Genomic DNA, 15,173 nt, shown 5'->3' on the forward strand with positions numbered 1-15,173 from the left:
ACGCCGGAGTTGCCGAAACGATAGAAGCGCGTTGAATGCTTGCAAATTTGCATATTAAAGATGACGAAAAAAAATTGGTTTTACAGATTATTTAGCCTTTTTTTGACTTCAATACTTGAAACCTACATAAAGATTTGGTGTTGAATAAAAATAATTTGGACGGAATAACGTTTCTAACAGAGAATATTAAACGAAAATGTTACTTACAAAAGGATGAAATTTTGCAAAAACAATAGAAATGTTGGTAATTCTACTGAAGCTCCTAGTACCCCCTTCTAGGGAGCGGCTAAAGTGACTTATCTTCTCTGCGTTTCTACTGGGATAAGTATTCTTAATAAGAAGAGGAAAAGAAGGGTAGAAATGGTTTCAAACAGTAACATTTATACTTAAAAATCGAATAGGATGGTTTTTTGTCATATCTCATGCTGTCTTTCATATATGGTTCTTGTATACTCTAATGACCATAGTGACATTAGCTGTAATTTTTGGAATATTTCTATTATTTTTTTGAATCCTATTTATTCTAGTTAATATTTAATAACAAGTTAATATTTCGTTTTGATTGGAGCGAAAATTCCTTTCAATGTGACTGGCATTATACTAATCTCTGTCAACACACTGTTCCTGTCTATACTACAGACGGAAATATTGTCTCTGTTATTTTTTTCTTTCGATATAGGAATAATATTTTCTGGTTAAAAGTGTGGAAAACTAGTACTAGTCACAAAAGCTGAAGTATTCCTTTTCTCTTAGATCAAACGAAAAGTTTTAGGTTTCTCCATATACATTGTTATATAGACGATTTGAGAGATGGACATTGCTCTCAGAAGAAAATAAAATTAGAAAAGGCGAACATTCCTGAAATTCCTGCATAAACAAGGTGCTTGATTTTTCCTCTACTGTCGACAAAAGCATGCAAAACAAATTAGAAATTGTTTATTTTGCTTTGGAACTGATCATTTACAACTTCAGCGTTATTCTTGAACTTTTGCTATTCTTAAATCAGGGTGGTGAATTGAATTGTAACCAGTTTTTGGGGAAATTTTATTCCAAAGTCTTCCTATTTTATTCAATCTTAGTTCTTTTTTATTTCTTTTTTATTTTTATTTCTTTTTTATCATGTGAGAACAAGCTTTTGTTCCTGACTCTGTTTAGTTTTCTCTCTTTCGGGAATTCAATATGTTGTGTGGATATGGTATTAACAATGAAACCTTGAACCTAGCTTCAGTATTTCACTGGAAATAAGCGCGAACCAAGAATTCATCAAAATAAAATTAGTATATCAAACCAAATTATCCAAGACCGTATTTAACCAATGAAGACGTAACGTATTTTGTCCCACCATGTATGCCAAAAGTTAGTTCCTAATTGGGCCCCATTTTTAAAAGAAAATATTTACTTCATATTCATGACTAAAAATTGAAAAAAACACTGTAGCTCGCTCATGAATTAACGGTAAAATAATGCATTTTATTTGGATAAAATAAAAGGTATTTTTTTTTGATAAATAAAATTTTCTCACGCATCGAACTCTAGTTTGTCATATGTCTCATTTTTTTTTTCTTATCCCCACATTACAAAACTAAATGTTCTCAGCCTAATTTTGACTCGTCTGGGCTGACATCAGTAGGTGAATCCGGTCCCTGAAAATAAAATAAAAGAAAACAAGTTTTTTCGACTAAAAGTAAGGAGCAACATCAAAACTTAAAAAGAACAAAACTCATTACGTATATGACGGGTTTCTTCCTCTTCTTCGCCTCGCTCTTCACGTCAAAGTTTTTTGTACTTTTAAAAAAGCTTCATTTTATTCTAATAAAATGCCCCTTGTGTTTTAGCAGTCGTTCGTAGATAACTGAGACAAATTCAAACTCTAGCGTAAAGAGCGAGGTGTTAAGGAGGGGGAAACCCCCTAACCTATGTAATAGTTCCTGTTCGGTTTAAGTTTTAATGTTGTTCCTTACTTTCAGTCGAAAAACCTTGTTTTCTTTTATTTAATCTCTGATTGTTTTTGTTTTTTTAATGCCAGGAAATCTGGCTCCGTCTGCAAGGGGAAACCCAACTCCCTACGGAAATATCCTCCAGATATTTTAATCCCTGTGAAAATTTACCCAAGACAACTACCCTTAGCATGTCCCCGCGTAAAATTAAGTCGGGAAACAGAAAACAAGACATATAAAAAGAATTTCGTATAGGAATTCTGGAAAATTCCCCCAGTGTAAAATTTTCCCTGAAAAATTCATCCTATGGTAATTTCCGTCTCCATGGAAGATTCTCCCCGTGGAAAATAACAACAGAAAGTTTGCCCCCCCCCCCTCCACCCGAAAATGTATTGATACTTCCCAATAACATATGCTATTTGTAAACAGCCGGCAAATTCCACAACTTAAATACCTTTCCCCCAGGGCTGTTGGGGGTCAAGTTATCTCTGAAGGAATATCTCTTGGACCTTTCAACTATTTTGATCAAAATGGCTATCTCAAAATTTTTATCAGACCATTCTGGAGAAAAAGATTAGAGGGCCTATTGCCCTCCAATCTTTTTGGTCACTTAAAACTGACACTAGAGCTTTTAATTTCCATTCGAATGAGCCCTCATACTGTATTCTAGGACCGCTGTGTCGATACTGTCACCACTGGAAAAGAACAACAAAACAAACAAATAAACATGCATCTTGGATCTTTCTTTTGGCAAAAAAAAATTACATTTTTGGAGATAAGAGCTTGAAACCTCAGCAGTAGCGTTCTCTGATACGCTGAAGCTGACGGTACGATTTTCATTAAGATTCTGTGAATTTTAGGGAGTTGCTCCTCCTTGTTTTTTAGCTCAAGTAAATTTTCTCAGGCTCGTATTCTTTGACGGGTAAAACTAATTTAATGAAACTTCTCTATTTAAAATCAGCATAATAAGCCGATTTTTTTATATGCCTTTTGGTACTAAATTACCTTTTTTTTTAGAGTTTCGGTTAGGATTGAGCCGTGTCGCTACTTATTTACATTTCTTTACCACGAACTGTTTGAAAGAAAGCGGTGAGGCCAGATTAACTACAATAACTTACAATATTAACTGACAATAGTCAGATTAACTGACAATAGTCAGTGAGATCGCTGACTATTGTCAGCGATCGAAGGAGCCTCAAAACTTGTTAGTTAGTTTAGCTGCGTGATTATAATTTGCTCTTTTTGATTTTTATGCTTAAATATCCCTCCTGCTTTTACCAAAAGGTTTAAAAAAGTTTCTTTCTTCCTACTCTTATAGAATTTATGTGTTTCTGTTAAGAAATTACATACCCTTGCTTTGCTTGCCAGCTTTATACTAACAGTGCCACCGTCCTTTTGCTGGAACATTGCTGCTGACGACACCGGAATTTAATTGAAGATCTTGTTATGAATTTTTAGTTTTATATATATACAATTTCCAAGTTTAACTAAAGCAGCTTATTCTATCTAACCTCCACCTAGGAAAAAAGCTATTCCGGCCAAAGTTAAGCTGAAGCTAGAATTGCTCGTCAGTCTTTGAAAATTTGTGTGACGCCAGAGTTGAAAATTATACTTCTTGCTAACAAAATTATGCTAACAACTCATCGTAGCACCCAGCCGCTTGAGGCCAACACAGTTACGCACACTCATCCCAATCTGTTCATAGCCTCCCTCTTTACACTCTCGCAGGAGACTCCCATTTCCCTTAAGTATTTCCTTACAACATCTTCCCACTCCATTCAGGAACGATCTGCTCCTTGTTTGGCCCTAGACAGTGGGCCAACAAAGACAGTATTTGGCAATCAGCCATCCCTCATCCGCAAAACATTCTCTATCCATCTCAATCTTTTTCCAATTGTAGCCCTAGAAGGTTGGGTTGAACCACATTTTTCGCGTAGCTTACTGTTTGAGATACGGTCAGTCAGTCAGGTACCCAAAACGACCCGTTGGCGATTTCTCTGGGAAACATATGGCAAATGTTCTTCTGTTTTGTTTTTTATGAGCGCCCACGCTCCAAAAAACGAGACCAATACAGTTACGCACACTCCTCCTCCATCCTAATCTGTTCAAAGCCTCCCTCTTTACACCCTCCCAGGAGGCTCCCGTTTTCCTCAAATATTTCCTTACGACATCCTCCCACCCCATTTAGGAACGATCTGCTCTTTGCTTCGCCCTAGACAATGGGCCAACAAGGACAGTCTTTGGCAATCTGCTATCCTCCATCCGCAGAACGTTCCCGATCCATCTCAAACTTTCTCTTATTATAGCCCTAGAAAGTAGAGTTGAATGTTTATACGAAGTTTATACTATCACCCTTTCTACAGAAACTCTATGCCCCCGGGTCATACTTTGCATCCCTTGCCCTGGGGGCTGTGGGAGGGGGGGGGGCTTCCTCAAAGACATAATTTCCGGACCTTTCAATTACGTTTAACAAAATGGCTATCTCAGAACTGTGATTGGATATATTTGGGGAAATTCTGGACATAGGAGGGGGGTTAGTTACCCTCCAAATACTTTTGACTATTAAAAATGGCACTAGTCCTTTCGATTTCCAATGGAATGAGCCCTTTTTGAACTTCAACAAATGGCCATCTCAAAGTTTTTATCAGATGCATTTCAGGAAAATAAAAGGTGTGTGTGTGGGAGGGGGGTATGCACCCTCCCATCACTCAATTTTAAAAAGGGCATTAGAAAATCTAGAAATTCACCAATCCAATGAACCCCCTCTGAAGTTTATACGATTACCCTTTGTATATATATCTTATATGCCCCCAGAATATAACTATAATCCTTGCCCTGAGGGCTGCGGGGGGGGGGAGATTGTGATCTTCAAAGACATAATGTCTGGACCTTTCAATAACATTGACCAAAATGTATATCAGAAAATGTTGATTGCCTCTGTTTGGGTATGGTGGGCGTAGGAGGAGGGGTTAGTTGTCTTCGAATCACTTTCGACTATTAAAAAGGGCATCATCCCTTTCAATTTTCAATCAAATGAGTCATTTTCAGAGTTTATATGACAAGAAATGGCAATCTAAAAATTTCTATAAAAAGCATGTCAGGAAAATACGAGGTTTGGGGGGGGGGTATCCACACTCTGATCACCTTGAATCCTAAAAAGGGCACTAGAACGTCTGATTACCAAATCAATTAGCCCCTTGCAAAGTTGATACGATCACCCTTTCTATATATACCTTACATGTGTTTGGGGAAATTATGGGCATGGAGGGGGGTTAATTACCCTCCAAGAGCGCACTAGCCTTTTCAATTTCGGATCGAATGAGCCTTTTTTTTAAGTTTCTACGGACGACAAATGGCCATCTCAAAAGAGGCATTAAAACTTCCAATGAGCCACCTTCGAAGTTGATACAATCACCCTTTCTATATAAACTTTATATACCCCTAGGTATAACTTACAACCCTTGCCCTGAGGGCTGTAGGGGGGTTGTAATCCTTAAATACATAATTTCCTGACCTTTCAACTATATTGAACAAAATGGCTATCTTTCAGTTTTGATTGGATGTTTTTGGGGAAATGTGAGAGGGGTTAGTTTCCCTCCAATCACTTTTGACTATTAAACAGGGCACTAGCCTTTTCAAATTCCAATAGATAGAGCCTTTTCTGAAGTTTCTACGGCAACAATGGCTATCTCAAAATTTTTATCAAATGTATTTCGGGAAAATACGAGGTGTGTGCGGGTGGGGGGAGGGTCCTTAAATACATAATTTCCGGACCTTTCGAATGCATTGAACAAAATGACTATCTCAAAATTTTGATAGGATGTGTTTGGGGAAACGGTGGGGTTAGTTGCACTTCAATCACTTTCGGCTATAAAAAAGGGCACTAGCCCTCTCAATTTTCAATCGAATGAGCCTTTTTAGAAGTTTCTAGGACAGTAAATTGCCATTTCAAAATTTCTATCAGATTTAATTTAGGATATTATGAGGTGTGGGGGGGAGTTTATACGATCTTTTTATATAAACCTTACATACCCCCAGGGCATAACTTAAAGCCCATGCCCGTGGGTCGTGGGGGGTGTCATCTTCAAAGACATAGTTCCGGACCTTTCAACTATGTTATAAAAAAATTATTATTTTTTTTTTAATAAATCAAAATTTGATCGAATGTGTTTGGGGAAATGTTGGGCATAGGAGGGGTTCTAGTTGCCCTCCAATCACTTTCGACTATTGAAAAGAGCACTAATCCTTCCAATTTCCAATAAAATGAGCCATTTTCGAAGTTTCGACGACAACTCTTTTGATACGAAGTTCCCTTGCGCTGCCTATGATTTCCTGCTCTGATTGTATTATAGCTTCTACGCAACATAAATAAGGGACGACAATTCACGGAAGTACTGGGGAGGGCGGTGATTTTGTTGCTTTTTTATTTTTTTTTTCTATGAATATACTAAAAAGGGCACTGCTCAAAAACAGGGGGGGGGAATGATCTTCTTTCTAATTGAAGCCCCTGTATAATGCACTTATTTATGGTGGTGTTGTGAAAACTTGCAAAAAAAACTTTTATTTAATGTTTACGTTCTTAAATTTCTATTGGAGGCTTTCATCAAAATCATTTGGTCCTGTTTTCTCTAAAAAGAAATAATTTTTGTAATTTTTTGGCTGTGATGTAAGTATTTCATCAGAATTAGAAGACTTAGGCAGAAAAATTACAATTTTGACGAATTTTACTTAATTTTTGTACTATCTTTGATCACCCTTGCTGAGCTATGGAGTAGAAAAGGAAAGAAAAAGGTGGTTAATGTTTCCCGGCCGTTCTTTCTATTTGTCGGGATTCTTAGGGGAAACACCTTTCAATAAAATGGGCCACATTTCTTTTTAATCCGATTCTATTTTCGAGGATTTATAAAAAGTAGAGTAGGATATTCAACTTCGCAGGAATCATGTGGAGGAATCTTTACGTTTTAAGTTTTAATGTCGCTCCTTACTTTCAGTTAAAAAAAACTTGTTTTTTTATTTAATTTCTAAACTTACCCAAATAGGATGAGAAGATGCAATAAGAAAGAATTTAAGGGAGATTAAAACTTTGTGGGATGGAGTAAATAATGAAGCTCTGAACAAGTTGGTGTGGAGAAAGGGTCTGCATAGCTACGTTGGCCTGACGCAGATTTGTGCTGCGATGGGGTGTTGGTAGAAGAAGTAATAGTTTCTATGTAGTCTAATAGCTTAAAAGTCGTCCAAAAACGGTTTTTGAGCGTTGGCAGCCATTATCTTTTTGTAAGAATCAGCAATATTAAGACCTATAGTAAAAATTTTAAATCGTGATTGATGAAAAGGTAAACAATTTATTTTGCTCTCTGCAAGAATAAATAGCATAAAAAACAAAAATAAAATATTAATTCTTAATAAGCTACAGAGTAAGTGTTGTAAGTTTTAGTGTATGGATCATATCTGTCATATTTGTCAACTCCGTAGTTTATTCCATAAGGACTGGCATCGTATGTGCTATAGCCCGGATTTAAGTCATAATCTGCATAGTCTCGTTTGTAATCTTGTCCGTATTTGTCCCCATATACCGGGCTGGAATATTTCAAATCATTTCTATAGCTGTCGTAGACAACCGCCGGTGCTTCGTATTTTAAATCATTTCTATAGCTATCCCCATAAACTGGAGCGGCATACTTCAAATCATTTTTGTAGCTATCTCCATACGTTGGTGTGGCGTACTTCAAATCATTCCTGTAGCTATCTCCATATGCCATGGTGGGGTACTTGTAATCATTTCTATAGCTGTCGTAACCAGGCTGGGGAGCTGCATACTTCATATATTTCCTGTAGGTATCCCCATACATCGGAGTTGCATACACGTAGTCAGAATTCAAACTGAAATAATAGAAGTATATTAAGCATTTATAAATTTCCATATCAATAATGATGTAAAAAAGGATTTGGTTTACAGCTTATTTATTCCTTTTCCTTATTCCAAGGCTTAAAACATATATAAAAAGATGTCGATTCAGTAGAATAAATTGGATGGAATAAGGTATGGGACATAGAAAATTAAAGGGAAATTTTATTCACAAACGGATGGAATTGTGCAAAAATAATAGAAATGTTGGTATTTCTATTGAAGCTCCAAGAATTCCTGTCTAGGGAGTGGCTACAGTGACCTACCTTCTAAGCTTTTCTACTGCGTTAAACCTTTTTATAAAAAGAGGAAAGGAAGGGTAGAAATAGTTTCACACAGTAAAATATACAATACAAAAATTAGATCCAATGATCTTTTTGTCATATTTTAGACGAACTAAGATGATACAAATTCCCTATTTTATGACTTAATTCCCTTTTATGACCTGTCTTACAGTCACGGTCCCTGTAGACTCAGAGACCAGAGACTTTAGCTGTATTTATTTAAAATTCTGTTTCACTTTAATGAATTTTATTTATTCGATAAGTTTTCACAAGCTAACATTTAATTCTGAGTGGAATAAAACGCCTTACAGTATGATTAGCGTTCAATTAATCTCTGCTAAGTGTTGATATCAAACAGTTCGTGGTAACGAACTGTAGTAAGGAGCGACCCGGCTCAATAGTAAACGAAACTCTAAAAAACGGAATTTAGATGATAAAAGATACATCAAAAGAATCAGATTTTATGCTGTTTCTAAATATATGAGTTTCATCAAATTTAGTCTTTGTCATCAAAAGTTACGAGCCTGAGAAAATTTGCCTTATTTTGGAAAATAGGGGAAAAAACCCCCTAAAAGTTATAGAATCTTAACGAAAATCACACCATCGCATTCGGCGTATCAGAGAACCCTATAGCAAAAAGTTCAAGCTCCGGCCTACAAAAATATGGAATTTCGTATTTTTTGCCAGAAGACAAATCACGGGTGCGTGTTTATTTGTTTGTTGTTTTTTTTTCCCAGGGGTCATCGTATCGACCAAGTGGTCCTAGAATGTCGCAACAGGGCTCATTCTAACGAAAATGAAAAGTTCTAGTGCCCTTTTTAAGTGACCAAAAAATTGGAGGGCACCTAGGCCCCCTCCCACGCTCATTTTTTCCCCAAAGTCAACGGATCAAAATTTTGAGATAGCCATTTTGTTCCGCATAATCGAAAACCATAATAACTATGTCTTTAGGAATGACTTACTCCCCCATAATCCCTGGGGGAGGGGCTGCAAGTTAGAAACTTTGACCAGTGTTTACATACAGTAATGGTTATTGGGAAATGTACAGACGTTTTCAGGTTTTTTTTTGGTTTGGGGGTGGGGTTGAGGGGAAGGGGCTACGTGGGAGGACCTTTTCTTCGAGGAATATGTCATGGGGGAAGAAAAATTCAATGAAAAGGGCGCAGTATTTTCTAACATTACTATAAAAAAAAAACAAAGAAAAAATAAACATGAAAACGTTTTTTCAATTGAAAGTAAGGAGTAGCATTGAAACGTAAAATGAACAGAGATTATTACGCATACGAGGGGTTCTAAAAATACTTTAGCATAAAGAGCAAGGTATTTAGGAGGAGATAAATACCTCGCTCTTTATGCTAAAGTATTTTTAGTAATTTCAACTATTTATTCTACGGCCTTTCTAATTCAGGGGTCATTATTAAAGAATTGGGACAAAACTTACGATTTAGTGTGGAGAGCGAGGTATTGACGAGGGTACAAACCCCCTCGTATACATAATAAAAATATAAGAATATAAAAGTGTGTTACGTAAGCTGGCACGTACGCAGGGTGGGGGGCCTTTGCCCCCCCCCGAAACTTTGTGAAATGTTTAATTTCCCCATGGTTTCTTGGGATTTCTGGCAAAAGTAGGACATTTATTAAGAATCTTGATACATGTGTCAAGCCTTTTTTGGGGGATTTTACAGCATGTCATTATCATGGCATGTCATTAGCCTAAAACATACTGTTGAGGCTTCAGTCTTCTTCCCCCCCCCCATCCGCTACAATACTACAGGATCTGTATTTTCCGATATACCTGCTTTTTGCATTACTAAATAAAAAAGTGCTACTTTATGTCTGCTGTTTCAAAGGTTTTGCCCCCCCCCCCGAAAAAAATTCCTGCGTACGTGCCTGCACCTAAGTTAATTCTTAAGGTACGTATATTTTTTACTAATAAAAAGGTTCGTTAAAAACTAAAAGTTCTAGTTGGATTTTTAAGTAACCGAGAAATTGGAGGGCAACTAGGCCTCCTTCCCCACCCCTTATTTCTCAAAATCGTCTCATCAAAACTAAGAGAAAGCCATTTAGCCAAAAAAGAATTAATAACAAATTTCATTTTAATAATTTATGTGCGGAAAACCAAAATCAAACATGCATTAATTCAAAAACGTTCAGAAATTAAATAAAAAAAACTAGTTTTTTAACTGAAAGTAAGGAGCGACATTAAAACTTAAAACGAACAGAAATTACTCCGTATATGAAATGGGTTGTCCCCTCCGTAATCCCTCGCTCTTTACGCTAAAGTTTGACTATTTGCCACAATTCTACTTTTTAAAACAATTAAAAGCTTTAGCGTAAAGAGCGAGGGATTACGGAGGGGACAACCCATTTCATATACGGATTAATTTCTGTTCGTTTTAAGTTTTAATGTCGCTCCTTACTTTCAGTTAAAAAACTAGTTTTTTTTATTTAATTTATATTACAGACAGAAACATTGTCCCTGTTATAGTTTCTGTCGACAGAGGACTATTGATTTTTGGTTACAAAAATAGAAATATTGAAAAGAAAGAAGTCAGTAATATTCACAGCAACTGATAAATTCCGTTTAGTCTAAATCTATTATAAAAAAAAGAAATAAGCAACAATAAAACTTGAAATGTACAAAAGTTATTACATATATGAAGGGGTTTGCCCCCTCCTCAACACCTCGCTCTTTACGCTAAAGATTTTTAGTACTTTCAAAAAAGTATCTTATTGTTCTAATTAAACAGCCTTTGTTTTTCAGGAGTCATTCTTAAAGAATTGGACAAAATTCAAACTTTAGCGTGAAGAGTGAGGTGTTAAGGAGGGGGCAACCCCCTTCATATACATAATAATTTCTGTTCGTTTGAAGTTTTAATGTTGCTCCTTACTTTGAGTTGAAAAACTTTTTTTGTTTAATTTCCGATCATCTTATAAATAATGCCAGGAAATCTGGCTGCACCTCCACGGAGAAACCCAATCCCCACGGAAGTGTCCCGTTTATAATTGAATCCCGGTGAGAAATTACCCAGTGAAAATTTACTCTTACCCATTCCGCGGGTAAAATTGGGACGAAAAAGAGAAAGCAAGACATATAAAAAAAATTGCATAAGAATTCTGGCAAATTCCCGCAATGTAAAATTTCCCCTGACAAGTTTACTCCCTGGAAACCTCCCTTCCCATGGGAAATTCTCCCTTGAAAAAATTCCAGCAAAAAATCCCCCTCCCCAACCCGAAAATGTATGCATGCATAACAAATGCTATGCGTAAACAATGGGCAAGTTTTATAACTTAAAGACCTTTCCCCTGGGGTTGTAGGGGGTCATGTTATACCCAAAGACATAGTTATTGGCCTTTCAACTATGATTAACAAAATAGTTATCTCAAAGTTTGATCGGACGATTTTGGGAAAAGGGTCAGAAGAGGAGGAGGGGGTCCAGTTGCCCTCCAATTTTGGTCACTTAAAAGGGCACTAAAATCTTTAATTTTCGTTCGAATGAGCCATCTTCCGATACTTAGGAACGCTGGATCGATACGATCAGCCCTGGGGAAAAAAAATAAAAATAAATAAAATAAACACGCATCTATTATCTTTCTACTGGCAAAAAAATACAAAATTCCACATTTTTGCAGATAGGAGGTTCAAACCTATGTAGTAGGATTCTCTGATGCGCTGAATCTGATGGTGTGATTTTTATAAAGATTACTTGACTTTTGGGGATATTTCCCCTTTTTTCAAAATCAGAGAAATTTTCTCAGGCTCGTACCCTTTCATGGGTAAAGCTAAACTTAATGAAATTTATATATTTCGAATCATCATAGAAGGCCAATGCTTTTGATATATTTATTGGTATTAAAATTTTGATTTTTAGAGTTTCGGTTGCTATTTAGCCGGGTCGCTCCTTCCTTAGTTTGTTACCACGAACTGTTTGTTAAAGAAAAGTTTCAGGTTTGTCCAAATACATTGTAATATAGACAGCTCCAGAGACGGACATTACTCTGAGACGATAATAAAACTAGCAAGCACAAACGTTCCTGAAATCCCTGAAAGAACAAGGTGCTTGCTTTTTCTTCTACTCTTAACAAAAGCATGCAAAGTAAATTGAAACTGTTAACTTTGCTTTTAAACTGGTAAATTGTAACTAGAACTTTGTTATTCTGAACTTTTGCTATTCTCGAAATAGGCTTGTGAATTGTAACAAAAGTTTTGGGAGAATTTATTCCAAATTGTTTTTATTATATTGAACCTTAATCGACTATTTTTCATCACGAGAGAACTAGCTTCAAAGTTTTATTGGAAATAAGTGCAAAACGAGGTTTCATCAAAATAAAACCAGTGCACTAAAAACCTTATCCAAGGCTGCAAATTTTCAGAAGAAAATATTTGCTTCATTTAGAAATAGCCGACAACAACGTAGTTTGTTCGTGATATAACGAAAAAATGCACTTGGAAGAAAATATTTCTTACACACCGAACTATAGTATGTCATTAGTTATTGAGGCGTTTATTATCTAATCGAAATATTACAATATTCAAATGATTTCAATATTATATTGACTTCACATCAGCTGGCAAATCCGGTGCTTCAGGTTCAGAAAATGGTTAGGACAGATTAATGCTCAACGGTTGATGGAACCTCAAACCCGTTAGTTACTTTAGCTTTGCGATTATAATTTGAACCTTTCGTTTTTACAGATTCAAATCATTAAAATTGCTAAAACTTTCGAATTTGCTAGCCCATTCTACCGAATCTCTATGTAGGAAAAAACCTATTCATATAAAAATGGAGCTGAAGCTAGACTTGCGCGTTAGTCGTTGCCAGAATTTTTTTTGGGGGAGAGGTGAGCGTTGAAGAATTATTTCTCCTTCATTTTTTTACCCCCATAAATGTGAGACAATCTAAGACTGGAGTGGGGGCTACCTAAAGGAACATCTCCCTGACTACGGTACTAGTGTCTATATGAAAAAGTAAGCAAATGCCGTAAACTGAATTTTATGCGATCTCCGTTTCGCATTATTCTATCTTGAAAACAATTAAAAGTAATATAAAAATTACCTTTTTTCTTCTTCCATCTCCACCATCTCCGTCGGTTCTTCGACATTAGTCTCTGAGAAAACTATTCCCACGAGGGAAAAGAAGAGCACCTAGAGAAAAAATTAAATTATACCTTATTTTAAAAAGCGAGATTTGTATGACGGCATTTCACACTATAGTTATATTAAAAGCAGTTACACTAAAGCAGTACTGAAAATATATGCTCAACAAAAATTGAAATCATAATTCATGTGTAATGGTTCTGCACTTTTAAAATGTCTATATAGATGTCTCAGCTAGACCCAGTGTTATGACATTAGTCGCATTTTTTTGTAGCCGAATTTACGTTTCTAATGGTTTCAAACCGTTTTGCGAAAATATCTCTTTTTAACTTTTGATTGTTTAGATGCATATCACTGAAAAGACCTATAAAAAGCAGGGAGGGACAGACAGCTAATATTCATGTTAATTTTACATACACATAGTACATATTTTAAATGCTATTGGCCCCACTTCTATTACAATTAACATATTGCAGGACAAAGCGCAAGCTTCTCTTTCAACTCAATATGTAGGGAGCTTTACAGTTTAGCCCCTCAAATGTCTGATTTCATTTAAATTCTTTCTTTTCTAGGTCTATTTTCATTTAAATTTTTTCTTTTAACCTCCTTCCAGCTCATTCAGGGACGAACTGCTTTTTTCCCCCAGATGGATGACCGAATTCCAAGAGGAAATATATTATCCTTCATCCTTAAGAAGTTGCCTAGCCATCTTGCTCTTTCTTTTATTATAGGCGTAGAAAGTGGGATCGAACCACAGTTTTAGAGCAGCTAATTGTTTTGTATACGGTCAGTCAAACGAGTACCTAAAACTATCCTGAGACAGTTCCTGTAGAAAATACCTAAAATATCTTCCTTAACCTTTGGAAACAAACACGTCTCATAGCCACACTTGACCACAATCATTAACGTGGTTTACAATACTCCAATATCAGCTCGAAAGCTTATCCTTCTATTTTTCCAAACTCTCTTTAACCATGGAATAAAAAACACACGTCTTTATTACTCTGCTTTTTACATTTCACTGCATCTACCATCTTTTTTAAGAAAAGCTACCCGGATAATTTGAGCTATCTAGTTGACTAATTTCCTCAAAATATCACCTCTTCATTCCCATGCATTCCCAGCACAAGCGACTTAGTTTTCCTAACGGTTCATTTTCTTGCACCGATTCTTGATGCAATTTAATTTCCTTGTTGCCTTACTTTTTGTAATCTAATCTTGCCTTTTACCTGTTAAGACCTCCAAACATTTATTGCTTTTGCCAATATTTTTTTTTTCTAATCACCTGGATAATCTTTGTCTTAGAAAGTTTTACCTTCCAATTCGAGACGATATTCTTCAATAAATTTTGCTTGTTTTTCTAGGACAAAGGCCACCAGGTTGAAAACCTCCAATAAGCAAATAATATTATGTAACGGTAATTTGTGTAATTTTGAATTTAATATTGCACTTTTAAAGTAGTTTTTTAGAACACTGCTTACCAAAACTTGACAAAAACACTCCAAAAGACTCGAACTTAGCACACATTATTTTATATATATATATATATATATATATATATATATATATATATATATATATATATATATATATATATATATATATATATATATATATATATATATATATATATATATATATATATATATATATATATATATATATATATATATTATATACATATATAATATAATTTTATAATATATTTTATATATTAATAAATATTCAAATACCTTTCTCATCATTCTGACAATTCAAAAACTGTACTATTGACCAATAGGAAAGATTATTTAATATTTATATACTTGAAAAGCAATTGCCTTGATGCACAGCTGTTAGAACAGGAAATATATACATTTTATATGAATATTAATCAAATTTATCATCAGTGCTCGACTGTTTTGAAATGTAGTCCTTAAATTTTATGACCATATGCAAAACCAATCTAG

At 35.4% G+C, this 15,173-nt stretch overlaps 1 protein-coding gene across 1 annotated transcript; it reads right to left on the reverse strand.

Annotated features, from left to right (window-relative positions):
* Positions 1-7,259: 7,259 nt before the first annotated feature.
* Positions 7,260-15,106, reverse strand: LOC136039554 (uncharacterized). Its single transcript, XM_065723396.1, has 3 exons — positions 14,958-15,106; positions 13,184-13,272; positions 7,260-7,817 (listed from the first exon to the last, which is right to left on the reverse strand). Exons 1-3 carry the CDS (start codon positions 14,967-14,969, stop codon positions 7,337-7,339), a joined length of 582 nt encoding a protein of 193 aa, XP_065579468.1. The 5' UTR covers positions 14,970-15,106; the 3' UTR covers positions 7,260-7,336.
* Positions 15,107-15,173: the final 67 nt, after the last annotated feature.

The sequence above is a fragment of the Artemia franciscana genome, chromosome 2 (genome assembly GCF_032884065.1).
Source record: "Artemia franciscana chromosome 2, ASM3288406v1, whole genome shotgun sequence".
NCBI lineage: Eukaryota > Metazoa > Arthropoda > Branchiopoda > Anostraca > Artemiidae > Artemia > Artemia franciscana.